Below are 24,218 nucleotides of genomic sequence, written 5' to 3' on the forward strand. Positions count from 1 at the left end.
GGTAAATGGATGATAGACAAGAGTGGGACACCTCAACACGGAAACTTTTAAAATATTTTAAAAAGGGACATAATAAGAGGTTTGCCACAATATTGATTAAACGAAAACAATCTAATTTCCACCGAAAAATTCTGTTTCCAATCGACGAAAGTTCAAAAAAAGAGACAGTATCCTTTGAAATGTTCAACCAAGAATATGATAAATATATCATAAGGTTTTTCTTATCAAGCACGTCTCAATAAAATTTGCGTGAGTTCTCTTTTGAAAATATTTTATATTTTATCTTTGAAAATGTGTTAATGTTAATTTACTAATATCAATATGTGAGATTCATGGGGTGATTATTTTAATAGAGAGAAGATGAAATATTAATTAAAAATATTTACATTGTTTTTAAAAATAAAGACAATTGTTTACTCTAAGAGTATCTGTTTGTTAATATAAATATTTTAAACAAATTTTTAAAAATGAAAAAAATATTTTTACAGTAATACACCTTTAGTTGAATTAATAAAAGTTTTTCCATCAATAAGTGAGATTGATAATCGATATTCTTTAGAATTTATTTACTTAGAACAAACTTAACATACAAGATGTCAATAGTGTGGAAAAATGTATTTAATTTGGCTTTATATGTTGACGAGAGATTCACACGTATAATAGGGGACCTCCATGTGCATAATTCCAAAGAGAATATCCATTGGTGTTGTGGTGAGCAATTGAGCAAAACCCACGGCACAACTATCTCCATTAGTCATTGATGTTCACTAAGGATTAGTCCTAGTGTGTAAGACAAATGAAATCGTAATTCTTATTGAATGAATTATAAATAAAATGTGATCCAATTACCCATTTTAGAAAAGATAGTTTGAGAATATTTAATTATAAAATTTCAATAATATTAATATATATTTTAAAAAATTGTAACCGGAATATCAAAAAACTAATTAAAATTAGACTGTTATAGTAGTTAAATCGGATTGAATCAGATTTTCTTTTTTGGAAAACATGTCATTCAAACCGAATTGAACCTAGTGTTATTTTGTCTTTAAATCAAATAGTTTTTTGTTCAAAACTTCCCTTGAAATAAAATTTGGTTATATATAGTATTGAATCTGATTCAAACACCACCGTTTTTAGCTTTCATCATTACAACATGTCAATTGCAATATCCAGTAGTTTGTTCTCTTTGTCATAACCACATTCTTATTATCTTATCATCAAACCATAGCCCAGCCAAATTTTGATTCAAGATGCCATGATTATGGCAACTTCACATTAAACAGCACATATCACAAAAATCTCAACACTCTTTTATCAACTCTCACTTCAAACACAGAAATCACCTACGGTTTCTACAATTTCACTTACGGCGAAGACAACGACAAAGTATACGCCATTGGATTATGTAGAGGAGATGTTAATCCACAAAACTGTATTAACTGTCTCAAAAATTCAACACTCCATCTCCAAGAAATCTGCACAAACAAAAAAGAAGCAATTGTTTGGATTGACAGATGCATGCTGCGTTACTCAAACAGATCAATATTTGGCCTAATGGAAACAGCACCAGGATTTTCTATGTTTAGTCCATTTAATGCAACAGATGTAGATAACTATAATAAAGTGTTGGGGAAATTGTTGTATAATTTGAGAACAGTAGCAGCTACAGGTGATTCTATGAGAAAATATGGAACAGCAAATGTAACAGGTCCAAATTTTCAGGATATATATAGTCTTATGCAGTGTACACCTGATTTACGTTATTTGGATTGTAATGAATGCTTGGAAAGTGCTATAGCTAGTCTTCCTTCATGTTGTGAAAATAAGATTGGTGGGAGAGTTATTAGACCAAGTTGTAATATTAGATATGAAAATTATAGGTTCTATGATCAACTTATAAATGTGGAACCAAAAGTACCTCCACCTAGTACTTCACCATCCACCAATCACACTTCCTCCAAAGGTATGTATGTAGTTTTTCCATTTTCATTATTTTAAATCATGAGTAAAGACTCAATTGCATTATTGCATAATAACCAAATTAATCCCTCACAAATTGATTAAAGGGAACATATTAGTCTTTTTAAAGTTAGGGATGAAAATAGGTCTCGACCGACAGAGGCCTACGACCTAATCTACTTCAGGTTTAGGTTAAACCATTTTTTTTTAAATAGATAAAGTCAAAATTTATAAAAAAACTTATATAATTAAAAATATCATACTACATGTCACATAAAAATCTTTTTGGACCTATCAAGTCGACCTATTTAAATAAGTATAAATAATATTTTTTATTACTACTATAATTATTATATTAAATTTTGATCTTTTTTAGATATTGAACTTTTATTAATTTAAGTCTATTAACCTTATTTTGCTTTGATATAGAATTGAAGTAGAATCTATTATAAAGTGAGATTTTTTGAAATATCATGTTAAATATTAAAAAATAACTTAATTTTATTGATATATTAACTCGTTTGTCTATTTAAAGATACATATAATTATTTATTCAAATATGTTAAAGTGAAATATGTTATTAAAAAGACTAACAATCATACTAAACTTTTATCAAGGTCTAACTCATGAGTCTTGACTAAAAAGTAAACCGACATCATGCAATATGTCAAATTTAGATCTTAAATATTTTTGAAAGATCAAACTCAGAGTTTGCAAAGCCTAACTCGACTTAATCTATTTCCACTCTTAGTTAAGATTAATTCAATTTTAGAGATTGTTTTGTAGATGTATAATAAGAGAAAAAAAATAAAAACAAATTTTTTCAATAAAAAATGTTGCAGAATAACTATTACTCTAATATCTTATTATAATTCTACATAAAAAGATAGATTAGAGAAAATATTATTATTAACTTGATCAATTGATCATTAATAAGTACAAGAGACCTTATTTATACTTATGAGTCCATATGAGAATTAAGAACGCTTTAGAATTCCAGTGTAAAAATCATTATATTCTTCTTTGTTCAATGTTATTTTATTGACGCAACATCCTTGTGTAGGAAAAGGTCACACATCAAGAAGAGCCATGATGATAGCAATCCCAGTTGTTATTGTTATTTTGGTGCTCTGTTTTATTTGGATCTATTTACGACTACTTGCTAAGAAGCACACAAAAACTATTAAAAGTAAGTCTAAGTTCTCTAAACAGATCAAAATTGCACGCAGTAAAAAATTCATGTAGTCATTCATTTAGGGATTTAGGGAATCATTAACCGTCCGATAAAAATTGAATAGTTTATATTTTAAACTCATATTTTAATAATAATAAATTAAAATCCGAACCGTGTGATCTTAATTGAATTAAATGGGTCCAAATTTCTAAGTGCGGGATTGCAATCTAGATTTCACTAAACTTGGATTTATCATCACCACTTGATATATATATGTATATATATATGTGTGTATATATATTAACATGATATCTTTTCACCTATATATGCAACATACATGTTTATTTCTGTTTAATTGCTATATCTCAGTTCCTTCAGAAGATGATGATGATGAAATTACAACCTTAGAGTCTTTACAATTAAGCTTCGAAACGGTAAGAGTTGCTACAAATGATTTCGCAGATTCTAATAAACTTGGAGAAAGCGGATTTGGGGCTGTTTATAAGGTGAGGTAATAACATTTATATATATATAATAGGAATTAATAAGTTTTTAGCCCTATAACTTTTTTTTTTCTGCACTTTTCAGTCCCTTAAATTTCATTGTTTTCAATTTTAGTCCCTACAATAGATACTGAAGTTGAAAAATGTGATATTTGTAGAACTGAAAAGTGTGAAACTTTTTTACAAAAATAAAAAATGAAATACAATATAATAATAATAATTTAGTTAAGCAACTTTAAAAATAAAAATTCATCTATAATTTTATCATTAATATTTGTGAGAGTTAAATATATTTTTATTCATCGAAAATTATTATTATTTTGATTATAGTCTCTATACAAATTCTTAGTCCTTATAATTTATAAAAACGAGAAAGAACTCTGCAAAAGACTAAACATATGTAATTTTATAAAGACTAAGAATCTATTTAAATCTATTCAATGATGAGAATTAGAGATTAATTTTATTTGTTTCTAATTTTGTTTGCTAATTCAATTTTTTTTTTTAAATTGCATTACTAAGACACAATTTTGTTAAAATATAATTTATTATACTGACAACTAGTGGTGTTTTTTCAAGGTAGATTATCTAATGGAAACATAATCGCTTTAAAAAGGTTGTCCATGAATTCTAGCCAAGGAGATATAGAATTTAAGAATGAAGTGCTTTTACTAGCCAAACTTCAACATAGAAATTTAGTTAGACTCCTTGGTTTTACGCTTGAAGGGAGAGAAAGACTACTTGTCTATGAATTTGTTCCCAATAAAAGTCTTGACTACTTCATATTCAGTATGATTATAATATCATCCTAATTAAATTGTTGCTCGATTATTTCAATTATGTTGAACACAAAGACTAACCTACAATGTAGCTAAAGTGTGTGTGACATTCGTATACGTACACAATTAGATTGGGAAAAGCGCTACAAAATCATTACAGGTATTGCTCGAGGTGTTCTTTATCTTCACAAGGATTCTCAACTACGTATTATACATCGTGACCTCAAAGCAAACAACATTCTTTTAGATGAAGACATACAAACTAAGATATCAGATTTTGGCTTAGCAAGACTAATTTCTGAGGATCAAACACAAACTAATACAAGTAGAATTGTTGGAACCTAGTAAGTATTAGATTATTTTTGAACTTATTGATTATAGGAAGAGTTTATTTTAAATAAACTATATTTCAACAGTTTTTGTTACGTACAAAATAAAGGATGATATTCGATTCAAGACTACTCACAACAAACTCATACAAATAAATTTACTATAATTAAAGAGGAGAAATGAAGGTAGACAAAGACATCCCAATTCGTAAAAATAAATTTACTCCTTCATGTTTTGATTGATATATATGAAGTAATTAAATGTCATGAACATAATCGATAATTCAGTTTAATAAAATATCTGAGTCAAACTCATATTTAAATATATGAGTCAATCTCTCAAGCTTAATAAAATATCAAAGGACAAGTAGGGCCTTCCCAACCCTACTTACTAGTGAAGTCCTTAATTTATAGTCTTAAAAAAATACTTTTATTTGTTATTATTAAAAAATCAATATCACTGTTGTTAAATGTAAGAGTGATAGTGAAAATAATTAATTGGAGTTAGTTGAGTGAGCTATTAGAGCTAGCAACTTTTTCTTTTTGTTAGTCAATTAATTGTTCTTTTTCATGTAAACAAATTTTTTTTACTATTTTTATTCACTCACTATAATAGTGAAAATTTTATTACCATAAAAAATGCATTTTTCTTCTTTTTTAGGTACTAATTTAGTTTATTTATAATTGACATCTAATGGATATATGGCACCTAAATATGTAATGCATGGAGAATTTTCAGTGAAATCAGATGTTTCAGTTTTAGTGTGCTAGTTCTTGAGATTGAAAGTGGCCAAAAGAATAGTGGCATTCGTCGTGGAGAAAATATGGAGGATCTATTGAGCTTTATAAGTCTTCTTTTTTGGATTATTATTTCTTAATTCTCATTAAAACAATGGAAGATTACACTTGCATCCCCTTAGATATATATTTTAATACACACCTTTGATAATTTTAAGTGAACATTCAATTTCTTAGAAATTACATTCACATCTCCTGAAAATATATATATATATATATATATATATATATATATATATATATATATGATTAAATGAGACAGTTGTTTCATTTATAAAAAACCAGAGAGACATGAGAGAATCCTGTATTCTAAATATAATAGAGGGGATGTGTGAGTAAGATCATTGTTAAGGAATAATTTGATAATTTTGGTGAACACAATTAAAAAAAGACGATAAGAAGACCATAGAATGATTAAATTAAGCACAAGCACATAGTAAAGATCGACAACCGACATTAGATTTGGTAGTGATGAACAATATATGTAAAATAATCAATGATAGATAGATGGAAAAGAGACGACACAAAACATGACATAAATGTTAGGTCATCGAACCAACCATAATAAGAGAGAGTTACGTGTTGTAACCACTAGAGTTTAGAAAAATAGCTACTACAAATGTAGCCCATCACTAAGGAGATGTTTCTTAAATCTATGTGTCTATAAATACAAGTTCTCATAGAAAATTTAGAGGTTGAATTCTTAATTTTTGAAGTCTACTCCTAATCGCAAATAGATTCAAGATTTTCAGAAACTAAATATATCGTTCATGCATTTCAATCTTGTAAGATTCTATACACCTTTACTTCATTGTCAACAATTTATTCGTCCAACAATCTATACATTCACGTCATTTACATTCAAGTCATTTATTTTAGACTTTCTAAGTTTTTGTCATTTACTTTCAAAGAATCATTTACTTTCAAGCAATTTACTTCAATTCATTTAACTTTCTATCATTTAATTTCAAACAATAATTTATCTTTAAATCACTTTACTTCAGTATATTGGAATTTATGTCATTTAATTTCAAACACAGTAGATTTGCATTCAAACCATTTTACAAACTCTTTTCTAAATATTGAAAACAAACAAACTTTCCCATACATGAGATTATCACATAATTTGTTCCGACTTCATAGTCGTACTGAATAAACATTCTTTTATGATCAGATTTGGTACATACTTTAATTGATTCAAAAACATTGTAAATAATTACATTGTTCTTCATATTCATATAGAAGTGGAAATAGCTAGGGTCCCACAAGTGCAGTCCATATGGTAAAAATCCAAGAGGGTAATTGATATGTTGGGGTGCGAGTTCGAACCTATAATACTCCGCTTCTTCACGCTTAGTGTGTATGAGTTTCGCCGTTAGATTCTTTTTAAAAAAAAGAAAAGGAAATGGTGACTTAATAGTATTTAGTTAATTATGTAAAATAGAGTAAATATATACTTGCAGGCATGGAGAAATCACGAGATGCATTCATATTGGTTTACTTTGTGTCCAAGACAATGTAGCTAAAAGGCCAACCATGGCTACTATTGTACTCATGCTAAGTAGCTATTCTCTCACTCTCTCTATACCTTCACAACCTGCATTTTTTATGGACAATTCTAGAACTGGAAGCTTTCCAAACATGGGACAGTGGGAAGATAATTCAGGGATAACAAGATCAAGTCAATCCACAAGTAAATCAGTTATTGAATCAGTAAATGAGGCTTCAATTACTGAGCCATATCCACGTTAGATTCTAGCTACGAGTTTATACTAATTGAATAACCATCAATGTTTCAACCAAATACAATGTCTTGGAATCATAATTTATTTCTGCAAAGTCCTTTATATTTGTAATATAATGTTGAATTTGACTTAGTGTAAGGGTTTGAATTTGGCACCTTGGCTATTCTGCAACTAGTGCACTTTCTATACTAATGTTCTTTTATTTTGTCTTAATCCTCTAGTTTAGAAGAAAAGGGTTTTTGTACTTTAAAGTTGAGCAAAGAGGTAAATAAAATTTGACTAAATAGTATTGGATGGTAGGTACCCAATTTGGTACTCCCTACCAATTTTGATTGTATTTTCATTTGCTTTGCTTAAACTACTGATAAGTTAGTTCTTATTAAGTTTTCAGAGTTGGAACTCATAATCTCTTATTTAAAACTCCGGTGTCTATTAACTTAAGAACCAAACTATCTACTTGGAACAAATACTTTTGTAACATTATAACACATTTTTGACATTACCTTTAACTTTACCTTATCATTTGTGTTAAGTTCCTAAATTGTATGGATAAAATGATATTGTAATAAACAAGTATGTAACATCAAAGAAGAAAACAAGCTAGATCTTTGAAATGGAAAAGAAAAAACTTGAATGACCAACATAAAGAAACATGGAATTTGAAACATTATATATAGTTTTCTTCTCTCTTTCTCTCATTATCAAAAGTTGGCAATCAAAACTTCATGTCTTGGTGTTTGTACATTAGATTCAGACTCAGAAGATGTAACATTCTTCAACTCAGGAAACCTAATTTCAACTATGCTTCTAACAACTTCATCCATTGTTGGTCTATTATCTACCACCTTTGAAACACAAGAAAGTGCAATCTGAAGCATCTGCACCATCTCCTCTTCAACATATTCTCCTCCTCTCAATAACTCCTCATCAAAAACTTCAGCTGTCCATTCCTCAGAAACCACAGACTTCACCCACCTTGGAAGATCAACCATGTCATGATCATAGCCAGAGTATCCCAATGGAGTTTTCCCTGTGAGTATTTCAAGAAGGAGAACACCAAAGCTGTAAACATCACTCTTTTGATTTGTGATCTTTTTCGATTCGGTGACTTCTTGAGCACGGTAGCCGTTGGATCTTGACATGGTTGGTGATGTGTTCATTAGTGGAGTTAGTCCAACATCAGTGATGCAGCCATCATGTTCTTGTGTTATGAGTACATTGGTTGATTTGATGTTTCCATGAATGAACTTTGAACCTACTTGTGTGTGGATGGAAGCAATTCCCTTTGCAGCTCCTAGTGCTATCTTCATTCTTGAATCCCAGTTTAATGGAGTTTTTGCTACACCCTTGTTTCCTATTTTGTTTGGAAATGATAGATAGAACAATAAGGCAAGGATATAAATTTATTACAAGTGACAGTAAATTATATGTGATTGTATTGTAGGTTCCATGAATTATTTACTCATAGTTTAATTAAAAGAACATTTCTTACCACCTATATATATAAACATAATAATCATTTAAAAATTAAGGATATACTAGAATAGTAGAACAAAAGACATTCAAAGTCATGTTAGGTTATTGATATTGTGAAAAATTGCAGTCAAATATGGTTGATGCAGCTACAATTGCTATCGCGCTGCGGTTGGCAGACATGAAAAACTTTGATGTTGCGGACTATTTTATAAAACCATGATATACACTATTCAAATTTCAAACATGAATGATGAATCATTTGATGCCAATGTAAAGATCTAAAAACATGCCACTTTTGATCAAATTGAACTCCTTCAAATTAAGCAGAGTTTTTTCCTTGGCAATAAGTCAGTGTCATATTGAACTCCTTGAATAAAATTTTACTTCAGTTTTTGGTTTTACTTTTCACATCAGTAGTTAAAAAATCTAATGAATTTCAATAATGTTGAAGAAGTAAAACATTTTGTCCACTTTATTTATTAATTGAAGAGGTGGATTTCATGGACTAATAAAACAAAAAAGAGAAGTATGTAAAATATAATGCATAAAATGGAAAACATACCATGAAGTAAGGAAAACAAGCTCCCTCCTGGAAAGTAATTATAAACAAGAAGTTTCTCATCTTTGGAATAGTAATAAGCTCTAAGTGTTATGACATTAGGGTTTCTTCCAATTCCTCCAACAACCTCCATTTGGTGTTCAAACTCCTTCTTTCCAACCACAACTTCCCTCAACCTTTTAACCACAACTGTTATTCCTTCCTCCAATGTAGCCTTATATGTTGTTCCATAACTTCCTTTTCCAAGTACTTCAGCTGAAGCCTTCAATAAATCTTCAAGGTCAAATGTATAAGAACAACCTTCAAAGAAGAACAATTTGTTCCTCTCACCATCCAACATTCCACTTCCAAAACTCTTTGAAATTGAAAAATCCTCAGTCTTTCCACCACTTGATGGTGTTGCCTTTCCTTTCACTATATCATCACTTCTTTTACTCTTTCTCCTCTTCAAAAAGCACACAAAGATCACCAAAACTATGAGAGAAAGAAAGGCACATCCACCAACTGCAAAAGCAAGTATAGAAGCTACTCCAAAGTGTTTCTTTGAAGTTTTAGTCTTTGAATTTTGTTTAGTTGATGGATTTGGAGAAGGAGAAGGAGAGATTGTAGAACAATGATTGAGAGGTGGACCACACAAGAGAGAGTTACCAACAAAAGAAGTGAAGTTGAATTGATTGATGGAAGATGGAATTGAACCATTCAAGCTATTATAGCTCAAATTCAAATACTTGAGCCTTGGAAGGTTGAAAGAAGGGATTTTTCCATAGAAAGAGTTAAAGGAAAGATCTAATGCAATGATTTTAGGTGAGATAGAAGAAGGGATTAGGCCTGTGAAGTTATTGTGTTGAAGGTTAACATATTGGAGAGAAGGTATAGAGAGAATGTTAGAAGGAAGGTTTCCACTAAGGTCATTGGAATGAAGGCTTAGGATTTTAAGGGAATCAAGTTTCCTTAGGCTGCTGTTGTTTGGAATAGAGCCTTTTAATCCAATTCCTGGAAGATGGATGCTTATGACATTTTTCTCATTTTGGTTGCATGTTACACCAATCCATGTGCAAATTGGTGTTGAGCCATTCCAGTTTAATCTTGGTGCATGTTGGAGAGTAGAAGAAAACTCAAGGAGAGATTTTCTGTCTGAGTTTAAGTCAGCTATGATTAAGTTAAACAGAGATAATATGAAGCTTATAAGAACAAATTGAACAAGAAAGGATTGTTGGAATTTCATGGTTGCTTGTTTTGTGCTAAATGTTTGTAAGTTGTTGTAGCTCCAAGTTTTGACCTTAACTGATCTTCATTTCCTGTATTGGTTTTGAAAAATCATGGCAAATTGTTAGAATAAGTAACATTCTATGAAGCACCAACACAAACACCGAAATTAGACATTGATATGTAGACATCGATAATAATTTTAAAAAAATAAATGTGATTTAATGTAATCACCTGTGTTGGTGTTGTGTCAATGTCTAACTCAAACTTGTGTCTGACAGGGAACACTTCTTAAATTTCAAATGTCTATGGTACATAGACAATGTGACATTTGGAATTCATTTAAAATTTGTTTTACAAATTGAGAAAAATTTGAAGAACCTAGTCTTCAAATTTGTAGTACCAATATATCAAATCGAAAGTGTGTTTGGTATCTATCACATGTCAATGTCCAAAATCGATAAAACACCAACACACAGTTTTTTTCAATCACTTTTATTTTCTTATAACTTATTATTGATTTTTAAATGTCAGTGCATCATAGAAAAACATTACTATTGAAGCTTTTATATGAAACAAGAAAGAATGCCAAAACAGTGTTACACATGCTTACCATGTGGCAGGTCTTGAAGTTAGGATATTCTTTGAGCTGAAAACAGTGAGTTTCAATAATTGAGGTGTTAATTCAAATTCATTGAAGAAAAAGAAAAAGGACTAAAGTACACTTCTTTGAGCTGATGGAGGGACTAAAGTACACTTTTTACTAAATATAAAGAAATTCCCTCATAAAATCAGTTCATATATGTTTTCAAAAACAAGTGAGAACTGAGATGGAGAAAGAAAAAAAAGCATAATGATAATTAAGAATCATAGAATCCAAGAAAAAATACAACTAAAAAAGAAAAGAAAAAGCAAAAGTTAGATTATATAAATATCATTCTTTGCCAAAAAGTAGGCTCCATTCTCCAAATTTGAATAGATATACTGTAAGTAATTTCATTAGTGTTGATTTTTGGTCTTTCTCACCTTACTTGGTCAGTGTATATACCCTGAAAAAAGTGATCTTGAAATGCTGAAAACTATTTAACTCATGAACCACATTTTGTTTTTTTGGTCAAAACTCATGAACCACATTGAGACATTTAATGGAGCAAAACAAGCATACTATCAATATTTTAATCAAAACAACTCGATGATTCCTCTATTGAAGTCAAGCAAACAAAACATCATTGAGGCTTATAAACATTGAAAAGAACTTAACTTCATATAGACATCAAACACAACACTGACATGTTGACACCAGTAATAATTTAAAAAATTAAAGAAATTGAATATAACTATATTGTTGGTGCCGTCTCAGTGTTAGAAACCAGACACATTTTCATTTCGAAATTTCAGTACTACAAAGCTTAGAATAATTCTCCTTTTCCCACAAACTTGTATTAAAATTTAGAATTTAGAAAGTGAGAAATTACCTTTATTATATCAGAAATGAGGAAACCAAGACCACAAAATAGAATGAAGAATAAACATAGACATTATCACAAATATGAGTAGGGATACAATACAATCCAGTAGAACTGTAGAAGTATTACAAATGAAATGGAGTGACACAGGACTAAAGTTTTATATGACATGAAAAATGAAATTATGAGAATAAAGTGTACTAGCACTGTTGGAGTTGGTGGCATCATAGTTATTGAGCATTACTACAATTTAATATATTCATATTGATATATACAAAAGTACTTTGATATTGAACTAAAATGACAGCAATAATGAGTTCTTTAACTAACAAAGTCTAGTGTGAACTAATAAGTACTACGGTACATTAATTTCCACATGTTTGCAGTTGAAATAAGACCAACAATAAAGGATAAATAAAAGCATGGTTGCATAAGTCTAAAATCTTTTGAAATTGAGAAGTTTGACATGAATACTAAATTATAATTAGTTGGCATATGCATTAATGACGAAACAACGTTACATGATTGAGAAGTGATGGTAAGTCTAATTGTTTGTTGTAGTTTAAAAAAAATAGGCATTGGATCTATAAATTGGAAGTTGAATTTCTGTTAGTGTTATTAGAAAAAAAATATTATAAATTATTTTTAAGTGTTTAATAAACTTTAAAATTTAAAATATTTTGGACTGATGGATCATGTCAACGCTTAAAATTTTAAGAATATAGTTTTTGTATTTAATTTTGAATCTTTTAATTACAAAATGAAAAAAATGTGACGTGCATTTTTCAATGTAAAGGAAATTTTTGAATTTAGTATTTTGCCCTTATTTTTAAAATGTAGTTTTAAAGTAAATTTCTTACGGTACATCTCTAATAAATTCTTTTAAAATTAAAAATGAAAAATTGAACACATGCATTTTGGGAGCAAATAAGCTATTATTCATTAAATGAAGATGTGAATGTGATGTTTCTGAATTATGTGAATGGTAAGATTGTCGGTGCTTAGTACTATACTAGTACGCATTTTGGGAAGTAATTAATGACAGAGAAAATTGAATCATACATTAATCAGAACGAAAATTGAAAGGTAGGATTGTGAGATCGGTGCATAGTTGGTTATGTTGAAAGCGGGACTGGATTAAGTCTTAAACCTGCAAAATTAATAGATTTAGAATTTAAAACATTAAAAATAAAAATTAGAGAGTCGCTAATCCTCCCACTGTTGTCTAGAGGTTTCCAATTTACCCTTTATCGGTAAATTCCTTGATGTGTAAATCTAGAATCTCAAGTTACCTTGATGTGTGGATCTAAGAATAGATTTGGACTCAACTTCAAATTCTTCATTTATTTTCACTTTTTAGAGTTTAAAAACCCATTCTTCTATCTATTGGCATTGTCAACTCTATTTTTCTTCGTTGGAAAGACAAGGTATTTCTAAAACTTTCGACATTGTCGTTTTCGTTAAAGGTTTTGAAGTTGTATACTAGGCTGTACCGGAGTCTGGTATGCGGTTGATATTTTTTAAATACTTACCACTACTGGATTCACGAACCTGATAGGTGTTAATATAGACTACAATTGTCAGTTTTTTGCATAATTGAATTTTAATTTGTGTTAAATATTTGTAGTTAGTACTTATGGTTGTGCTTGAAGCTAATTCAAAACATTCACCAGCAGCCGATTTGAAATCTAAGCCTGCAGCTGAACCAAAACCTGAGCCTACAGTTGAATAAATACTTGAGCTCGTATGTACCAGGAAATCAAAGGAGTCAGTTGATTTGAAAAAAAATTAATTTTGAATTAATTGATTTTAATTAAAGGTGAGTTTAATGTAAAATGATTTATGTTTAGATATATTCACGTAAAAATAAGAGACCGATAAACTTTAATACAAAAATTAAGTTCGAACTCAAAAACTATAAATCTTAACTTTAAATCAAAATCAATTGTTGAGGTAGAATCCATTCAACTCAAAAATACCTAAAGACATCGTAATCAATTTTACACCTCTAGGATAGATTTTGGTCCTCCAAAAGTAAAAGTAAACATCCACTTAATTCCTTTCTACCAAAAGTAGCCTTTGATTAATTCAAAATTGTAAATATTGTGCAATGTAACAATGTGAAAGATAAAAAGTAAAAAATAAAAAGGCTCTGCCTTGTAGTTGACAAAGATTATTATCAATTCAACCAAGTAAAAATATTCTGAAACTTCATGGATTTGGTCTATCTTCACGCCTACTCTTGAATATTCACAAGGAAATAATCACCAAATTATGGTAACTGATAAAAAGACAAAAGAAATTTAAATGCAGACAGCAGTATGAAAGACAATGTAAAACAAAAGTTGATATACTTTTTTATATTAACTTGATAACTAGCTAAAACCTTAAGGCATTATGACATATTATTACTCATTAACCATCTAAACATCAAGGATTCGTAAGAGACTTAGACACCACATCAAGGATTCGTAAGAGAAAAAACAAAATATGAATTAATGAAGTCACCTATTAATTAGTTTCACTTTGTACTTAGTAGACCACTAAGTTCATATTTTCCTACTCATCTTGCTAAAAATGCAAGTTGAATATGCATGCATGATGCATACACTTGAAAAACTTTATTGCAATATTATAGTGCAAGACTTGCAAAGCACATTCTTCGATCAAATAAAATATAAATCAATTAAACCTTATTAGAAAGAAAAAGAAGTACAAGCTAGAGTAAAATAGATATAGTAAAAACATCTAAAGCTAATATTCACACTTCACACTAATTAGAGAAATGCCTTCACATGTTAACAATGTAGAGAATCTTTACCATTGGAAGACATTATAAGCAATTTATGCACATTCATTTCTTATACATACCCTACTCTTTTTCTTCATCTATAGTTACAATCTAACATTTTTCTTCACCTTAAAGAAGTGACTTTTGTTTTAAAACTGACTTAATTAACTTACAAACCATTGAAATTGAAAATCAGCATTTAAAACATGCATCAATATTTTGTGGTTAGAAAGAAAAAGAAGTAATGCAAATAAAGAAAAAAGAAAAACTTGAATTAATGAACTTCACATGCAATTCACACTTCATAGCTGCTAATTAAAGAAATGTCTTAGCATGGTGACAATTGAGAGAATCTTACAATTGAGGACATGCATATACTTGATTCACATGTTCATCTCTTCTTTTCCTCTATAAATACCACATTTCATGCCATCAAGTGTAAGATATCGATAAGTATAACTCTTACTCTGTCTATATATATCTCATTATATTTTTTACTATTCATTAATTAAAAATCACTAGTTATTTATTTCTTGATCTTCATCTTTACAATATCCTAAACATATTTTCTTAGCAAACTTGTGACAAGCCTGAGTAATACACATCGCTCCTGCACTATGCCCCACCAATTGTAACGTTAGTTTGACTTTATGCATAACTATGGATAAAATGATAGATATAATTTGATTGTGATTAACTTTTTATTTGTTCATCCTTTGGCAAAGAAGACGTGAAATCCAAGAGGGGGCGATTATAATCATCAAAAGAAAGAACATAAACAGGATCAGATTGATCAATGCCTGCATTTTTGAGGTCTATGCAGGAGACCTTATAATATTATACTAATTTTATTTATATTCAATATTAATTATTATGAGTTATAAAAATTCTAAAAAATTTTAATTTTAGTTCGCTGACACTTTTGGCCAATAAAATTTAGTTATTATAATTTTTTAAATGATACAAAATAATTTATTTCCAAAATAAATTCACTTCACTACTAATTTAAAGATCAAATATATACTTACATATCGAATTGACACATGTGCCATAAAATTTATCTAGTATATATTTTGGTCATAACTAATTTCTCTAGAATATATTTTAATTAGTCTTAACTTTAAAAAGAATTCGCCAACTTATTTTTTCACTTTTTCCTTTCAATGGAAAACTTAAGTACAAAAGTGAAAAATTAGCAAATTAGATATCTAAAAAATCTGATCTCGATCAGAGAGTCATACACTCACTAAATGTATGACTGTGTGCACTGCAGAAATTCAAGTCCCCTTGCACATTGTTTTTGACAATTTTTGAATTTGATTTGCTTTTGGAACAATTTCAAAGCAATTGATATTTGGGTCTTACGTTGAAACTTTATGTTGGAATATCAATAATATTAATCCTGTTATGAAGTTGACATATTGGAGACTCTTTGGTTCTTTCATTCTAGTCAAGTGCAATTTTTAAAATATATATTGGAGATTCTTTGATTCTTTCATTCTAGTCAAGTGCAATCTTTAAAATATATAGGAGTTTATTTTTTACAATTTGTGTTTTCGCATGGAAAACTATATATTGTCATTTCAAGAGTTACATTAAAGAAGAATTTGAAGATGATTTACTTTAAATGTAATTTACAAAAAAATGCATTTAAAACTAAAAAATATGTAATTTTATAACATCGTTGTGAATCATATAGGTTATTTTGTTTTTTTAATTATGTTGAAAACAATGTTTTAAAATCGAAAGTTTGTGCTTAATTATAAATCCGAGTCATATCAACTTCTAATCTATCTTGATAAATCCAAGTCATATTGAGACTCGTATTAATGTACATGTATTCTAATTTTTCTGATCTAATTTAATTAGATATATCTGAGTCAATTTGATTCTAATATTGATTTTTGATTTAACTTGATGAGATATTCAATCAAATTTTACTTGGTGATTGAAAACCGATTAAATCACTAAACTGTCTATCCATGATACTGTTGATAGATACAGTGTGTTTTCGAGAGCATGGACGTGTTCCTCTCTCTCTCTCTCTCTGTTTTTCTTATCTTTTGCTATAATAAAAGAATAAGAAATTGTGGTTTAAATTTTGTATGCTTCTTTGTAATATAGTAAACATCTACATAGTTCCTAAGGTCTTTTTGATGTTGTGTTTCCATCATTGACATTGAGTGCACTCAATGCTTTTTCTTTAAATGAATTTGCATTTTAGTTTATAAGTGGCACTATTTGAATATTATAAGTAGCACTATTTATTTAAGTGCCTCTATTTCAATTAAGTATACTAACTAGAATATACATTTATATCTGCTTTGCTAAAACTTAAATTATTTTACAGATGAGAAAAAGCAATATGAAGATCAAAGAACAATATCATGAAGACATATTTCATAATTTTTTTAAAAAGCGTGCAATATTTTGACAATATGCGTCGTAAAATTGTTGCTTGGAGCCTTGTCCACATAAAAATCTGATATAATCAATTTCACTGACATCGTATATTAAACCAGGATTTACAGCCTTAATAGGGTCAATTTGACCTGCTCCATAAGCGAATTCGACATTAGAATTGTTTATGGACTCATTTGTTTAACTGCAAAACATGAATCAAAACAATGTTTATACTAGATAAGAGCATACTAAGTAAACTATACTCATATCAAATAAAATAAATCTTAATTACACTATCATATTGTGATAAGTAAATATGCAATGCCCACCTATTTTAACATATAGATAATTTTTTAACGGTAGTAGATAACTCTGAATAATAAGTCAAAACTCTTCCTTATTTACATCTATCAATATATATCACTAGTTAGTAATTCTGAATATTTTACAAATAATTTTATATTACCATTCAAAAATCTTCTTTATATATATATATATCACTTGTAAGTAATTTAAAATTCTTTCTATTTCAATTTATATGTCTTAAGTAATTTTACATTACCATATTATTTCTCTTAGCTCCATTTTAAAATATCATTACTAATTTTTAACCTTTGTTTTTGTATTGCGTATTCTTTCAAAATCATTTATCTCAAATCTAAAGCAAACAAATGATAAAATGTGAGAGATGAGAGAGAGAGTAAAAAAAGAAAAGAAAAATTAAGCAAAAATAAAGAGATAGAAAATATGAAATATAACAGGTAAATTGGAAAAATAAATGAGGAAATTATGTAAGAGTAAATAATTTTATAACTAAAATTGTGATAAGATATATTCAAGACTTACTATCCGACATATTAAGCGATGCATATATCCAAGCCAATGGTTCAAAATTAACAAATGAAAATAAACCTATCAAAATAAAGAAAAGTAAAGGGAGTATGATTGTGTCTTATATTTTGTTTTGATTTGTTTGTACAAGTCCTCTGCACATCTTGTGCTGTTGAATTATATAATTAATAAAGGTTTATTTTACCTCTTCAAAAAAAAAAAATCATGAACAAGATTTAGTCAATATTAGCTCAGATAATTTAATAATAACTTGTGATATTTAGAATACATAACAATAACAGACCAAAAGTATACCATAACAATGCATAACCAATTAATTCAAGTAAAAAATGTTATTTTATTTCAACAATATAACAAAGTTAAAAGATAACTAGTGATTTTTAATTAATGAATAATTTAGTTAAAAGACAAACAATTTTAAAAAACAACTTTTTTTTAAATATTAATTACTAAAAATAAACATGTGCTAAATTTAGTTTTCTTTATATATGGATAGATTAATACTTGTGTAATATTTTTAAGTTTTTACCGGAGGTCGTTAGAGCTGAACGAATAGCAGCAGATGACCATGTAGGATGAACGAATACGTTAATGCATGCTGCTGCACCAGATACATGTGGACATGCCATTGATATTCCACACAAAATATCAAACTCTAATTTTCTATTATCACTGTCAACTTCGGAAACAGGGAAATTTAGAGACCAACTGGTTGTAATATCTATTCCAGGAGCAATTAAATCAGGCTACAAAATTAACACAACAAAAAATTAACAATTTTTATTTTAATATGAGAAATATGTGTTTAATTAATTTATTCATAGAAATAGAAATGAAACCTTGAGGATATCAAAAGTAATATTGTTTGGACCTCTTGATGAAAAAGAAGCAACCATGGGTGCCAAAGTATCTTCTAACTCTTCAGTTTTAAATATAGTTGCGGTTGGAGCAGTGCAAATTGATTAATAAAATAAACTTTAGATAAATGTAGGTTTCTAAATTATTGTTATGTATATGAAATTTTCACTTGATACCTTGAAAAGTGTATATATTTATGTATTCTCTGGCGACATCCATGGATTGAAGGTAACATCCAGACAAGACAAAAGGAAGGGCACTATCAGTAAAAGTGTGACCTTGTGTCAAAACACCAATAGCACCAGCTCTAAAGGCCCCAGGACCACCTATGTTACCTTCACACAGCACAATTTTGGAATACTTCCATTAGCAAATTATATACATTTTCCTCTATTTGATAATGCTCTTTAATATGTTGTTAGAAAAGTACTACTTCTAATTTTAATATATATATATATATATATATATATATATATATATATATATATTTTACTTAATTTAAATTTTTATGTAACAAAAGTTGAATGATAATAATTTTATAGAGACTCCTTACATATATTTTTCCCTTTAATGTTTGTTCATATTGTCAAGGGTTTACGTTATTTGTTAACTTCAATAATATCACGATCACGGCTATATATCTGGATTGCCATCTCTTGAACCCTGCTTCTTTATTTGGGACATCTCCAGCGTAGATAATAGGATACATTTTTCCCAAAAGGTCAAATGTATCCAGTGAGATACCCTATCATTAAACCAAAATATACACATTATTACTTATGTAATTATCATGTATAAAAAGATAATTTATAATTAAGCATCTAAAATTTCATATTATCAACTTATAAACCAAATTAGCTTAGCTTGCATTCAAGAAATGAGGCTACTGTATAACTTTATATTTTGAAGTTAGAGAAGATAAAATTATGTATTTACCTCGTACGTGATGTTGTTTCCTAATTTGACTCGTGTGACAAATTTTATGTTTATAGTCCCAACAGCCACAACAATTGACCAAAGTGAAACATTCTGCAAGGATGCATGGTTTGGACCTTTGTTTCCTGCCGCAAGTACCGTTAGCACTCCATTCTGCATTGCATGAAATGCTCCAATGGATAGTACATCTCTAAAATGGTCATGTTGACGGTCTTTTATTCCGGCAATTGAGACGAATATTATGTCATCCCCGTCTGCAATTGCATCATCGAAAGCGGCAAGAATGTTTGTAGAGCCACATTTAGATGACCAACATGCCTTATAGACGGCAATTCTTGCGGAGCAAGCCCCACCTCTTGATGTTCCTTGTCCTAAGCCTAACATGATTGCATGGCTAATTGGGTTGTCGGTTGCTATTGATGTCACATGAGTCCCATGACCCGTCGAGTCTCTTAAAGACAATACCAGGTCAGTATCAATCAAGGCTTCTTCAATCAAATAATACCTTGCTTCGATTAATTTCCTACAACAACATATATCAACCATTGTTAGTATAATAGTACTCTTTTTCTCTTAGTAAATTGAAAATTTTAACATTAGTTAAAGTATAACATATTACTTTGTCGCAGGTAAAATTAAAACTTGGGCAATATCCTTTCCATTTTCTTGGTGGTGGACTAAATCCTTTATCATCGAAACTAGGAGATTCTGGCCAGATTCCAGAATCAATCACTCCAATGACGATATCAGGTTCAGAGTGTTCTATCTCTACACGTTGAGGAAAGCCTATAAAATCCCAAGATTTTGTGTTAAAGAATTTATGCTTCTCCTCGGGAAAGATAGACACCACCCCATCAAGTCCTACGTTACCAATTTTTATGGTCAGCAAATATACAATTATACATGTAGAAAGAATAGATAATTTTTCAATAGAAAAAACTATTGTCTACATATACCGGCCATTATGTCGGCTTCTTTATCTGTTAGTTTTGTCACAAAGTCGTTGAAGTTGTGTTTGTAATGATGAAGTATAGACTTTGTTGTTGAATTGCTGAATATTTAAATAGTTTACCATTACTTTGTTGTTTCTTTATACGAAAAGTACAAAAAAAAGTATTTGATGAAAAAAATTGATGAAATATAACCTCTCTGCAACTTTTAGTAGCATCTTTTGATACATGAATAGCAAAGAAGTTCCATCATTCATGTTATAGCCGATGTAGACAATGTAAGCCTACATTAGAATAAAACATATTTAGCATAAGTGAAGTCAAAGTAATATTTGCCTTCAGGTAATTTGAAGAAGTTGAGTAACATTTCAGCACAAGTGAAGTCAAAGTAAGGAGGAGAAGCAAAACACCATGAAACGCCATTTTGAAACTAGTAATTAATGACACAAAAACAAGTTAGTTAATATTGCATGTTATTAACATACATATTAATTACCATATATACAATTAAAGTGTTAATAATATATGTCTGCATATTCCTTTGCATAAATTTGTATATTAAATTATATGTAATTATTTGTTTGAATACACCATTAATCAAGGAAGAAAGCAAAAGAATTTTCAGGAAAAGGCGGACAGTATTAGCCAAATTATGTATTATTTGAAAGTTAGCAACTGGTTCCAATAATTATAAATCACATACACTCCACCACAAAACAGATCACAGGGATGCTTTCATTTAGATTTAGAAAATTAATATGTCTAGAGACAATTTTTTATAAGTAATTTACATTACCATTCAAATATAAATTATTCCTTAAAACTCAATTTTAACATATATTACTAATTTTCTACCTCTATTTTTTTAAAGGTATATTTTTTCAAAATTATTTATATCAAATCCAAAACAAACATATGATAATGAATGTATGAGAGACGAGAGACATAGTGAAAGAAGAAAAAGGAAAATTAAACAAAAATAATAGAGAAATAAAAAATAGGAATAAAACGGGTACATTGGAAACATATATAAATAACATAATTATGTAAGAGAAAATGTGAAAAATAAAAGTAAAATTTTATGAGTAAATGTAATCTTATAATTAAAATTATGATTAGATAAAATAGAGACTTACCATCACTTGATATGTGAAACTATGCATATCCAAGCGAAAGGATCAAAATTAACAAATGAAAATAAACCTATTTTATATATCTCAAGATAATTATTCACTCAATAGTAACATGTGATAGTTAGATTAGTACCATAACAATGCAGAACCAATTATTGATGACGACCAAGCTAATTAAAAAGTGTAATTTCATTGCAAGTTAAATTAAGGGGAATAAATGAAAGTCAAATAGCATAGAAATTATTGGAAGCTAAATTAAGTGGAAAAAATTAAGCAAAGTTAATATTAAAAGATAATCGAAATAAATAACTAGTGATTTTTAATTAATGAATAGTAACAAACATAAAGAAGAGATATATATAGAGAGAGCAAGAGTTATACTTACCGATGTCTTACACTTGATGGCATGAAAGATGGTATTTATAGAGGAAAAGAAGAGACGAACATGTAAGTCAAGTATATGCATGTCCCTCAATGATAAGATTCTCTCAATTGTCACCATGCTAAGGCATTTCTTTAATTAGCAGCTATGAAGTGTGAATTGCATGTGAAGTTCATTAAGTTAAGCTTTTCTTTTTTCTTTATCTGCATTACTTCTTTTACTTTCTAACCACAAAATATTGATGCATGTTTTAATTGTTGATTTTCAATTTCAATGGTTTGTATGTTAATTAAGTCAGTTCTCTAATTTATTTTAAAACAAAAGTCACTTCTTTAATTATTGTCAATAGCTTTCAGGTGAAGACAAATGTTAGATTGTAAGCATAGATGAAGAAAAAGAGAAGGGTACATATAAGAGATGATGGTGCATAAATTGCTTATAATGTCTTCCAATGGTAAAGATTCTCTACATTGTTAACATGTGAAGGCATTTCTCTAATTAGTGTGAAGTGTGAATATTAGCTTTAGATGTTTTTACTATATCTATTTTACTCTAGCTCGTACTTCTTTTTCTTTCTAATAAGGTTTAATTGATTTATATTTTATTTGATCAAAGAATGTGCTTTGCAAGACTTGCACTATAATATTGCAATAAAGTTTTTCAAGTGTATGCATCATGCATGCATATTCAACTTGGTGGTCCACTATGTGCAAAGTGAAACTAATTAATAGGTGACTTCATTACTTCATGCTAATTTTTTTTCTTTATCAACTTTACTTCTTTTTTATCAGCTTGAAAATATTACCACTATATTTTTTTTTCTTTACTATTTAGTGACATTTTCTATAATTATGTTTCTTTTTTTCTCTTGCTATTCACTAAAACACAAAGCTAAAAAAAATATCATGTAAGTAACTTTCATTCTTAGTTTACATGTTTACCATTTGAAGGGATTACATTATTATTAATGTTATTGGTGATCACTCTCATATCTTAGACTTTGATTTTGTATAGTATCCAACAACCAATTATATAAATTGATCACGTTATTATTTATATTTAATTAATTTTAAGATAATTTAAAGCTTAGGTTGATTTTAGTTTCAAAGTAGTTGTAAGTACCCAACCAAACTCAATATGATTGCTAATAATTTTTTATTATTATTATTATTATTATTATTATTATTATTATTATTTATCAAAACATTGTTAATTTTTTTTTCGCAGTTAGTATTTGGATCTCCTCTATGTAATTTTTTTTTGAATGGCAGCCTCTTCTATTATTTTGTAGAACTTATGAATATATAATTGTTAAAATGTGATGATATATATGAAGCTTACTAGGCATGAAAATGTGGACTTGATAACTTGAACCATAAGTGTAAACTTAATAGACCACAAAATTTATTTGTTTCAATGTTATAAATCTATTTAACTCATTTTTTTTTTAGACTAGTAAGTAGTGATTCACCAAACAATAACTACAAGAAAAGTAAAGAGAAGAGATAGAAAAGAGAAGGTTTGAATAAGAATAGAATTCTCAGATACTATAATCAATTTGTCCGGAGTATTGAGTTGATGTTTTTTTTACATTTCCATACTTTTTTCCAATAATTAATCTTAGTCATTGTGAGAATCTTTTCTATATTGGAAGATAAGATTCTAAAATATTTATTACATTTGTGTTTTTCTATTTCATGAAACAAAGACAATAATCGGTAACTCTAATTAATAAGCAGTTTAACACAACAAATTAAAGATGTGTGTTTGCTTCGTATCTATGACTATGAAGCACATGTCGTGACAGACATATGACACTGACGTTAATACATTAATTCTAATATGTGCCAAACACTGAAACACGTGTCTTCGACCAAAAGTGTCAACGGTTGAAGTATTTGATTTTTTTTTAATTA

At 28.8% G+C, this 24,218-nt stretch overlaps 2 protein-coding genes and 1 pseudogene across 9 annotated transcripts; 1 reads left to right on the plus strand and 2 right to left on the minus strand.

The window, feature by feature from the left end:
* The first annotated feature begins 670 nt into the window (after positions 1-670).
* LOC101503576 (cysteine-rich receptor-like protein kinase 25) lies at positions 671-8,644 on the plus strand. 6 transcript variants are annotated; one of them, XM_073365267.1, is made up of 4 exons: positions 671-1,966; positions 3,026-3,151; positions 3,506-3,647; positions 7,009-8,644. In XM_073365267.1, exons 1-4 carry the CDS (start codon positions 1,522-1,524, stop codon positions 7,295-7,297), a joined length of 1,002 nt encoding a protein of 333 aa, XP_073221368.1. In that variant the 5' UTR covers positions 671-1,521; the 3' UTR covers positions 7,298-8,644. The 6 variants fall into 6 exon arrangements, with proteins under 6 accessions (XP_073221368.1, XP_073221369.1, XP_073221370.1 ...); XM_073365268.1 differs by lacking the exon at positions 7,009-8,644 and adding an exon at positions 4,223-4,879 and having other exon boundaries at positions 686-1,966; XM_073365269.1 differs by having other exon boundaries at positions 689-1,966; positions 3,506-3,642; positions 7,009-7,205.
* On the minus strand, positions 7,869-12,205 carry LOC101501552 (probable inactive receptor kinase At5g58300). Of its 3 annotated transcripts, XM_004490459.4 has the most exons (4): positions 12,007-12,204; positions 11,145-11,180; positions 9,329-10,623; positions 7,869-8,644 (listed from the first exon to the last, which is right to left on the minus strand). In XM_004490459.4, the coding sequence occupies exons 3-4, from the start codon at positions 10,548-10,550 to the stop codon at positions 7,992-7,994; spliced, it is 1,875 nt and encodes a 624-aa protein (XP_004490516.1). In that variant the 5' UTR covers positions 10,551-10,623; positions 11,145-11,180; positions 12,007-12,204; the 3' UTR covers positions 7,869-7,991. The 3 variants fall into 3 exon arrangements, with proteins under 3 accessions (XP_004490516.1, XP_004490517.1, XP_004490518.1); XM_004490460.4 differs by lacking the exon at positions 11,145-11,180 and having other exon boundaries at positions 12,007-12,205; XM_004490461.4 differs by lacking the exons at positions 11,145-11,180; positions 12,007-12,204 and adding an exon at positions 10,766-11,082.
* A 4,983-nt stretch (positions 12,206-17,188) lies between these two features.
* The window catches only part of LOC101503904 (cucumisin-like), a 24,279-nt pseudogene continuing 17,249 nt past the window's right edge, over positions 17,189-24,218 (minus strand).

The sequence above is a fragment of the Cicer arietinum genome, chromosome 2 (assembly GCF_000331145.2).
Source record: "Cicer arietinum cultivar CDC Frontier isolate Library 1 chromosome 2, Cicar.CDCFrontier_v2.0, whole genome shotgun sequence".
NCBI lineage: Eukaryota > Viridiplantae > Streptophyta > Magnoliopsida > Fabales > Fabaceae > Cicer > Cicer arietinum.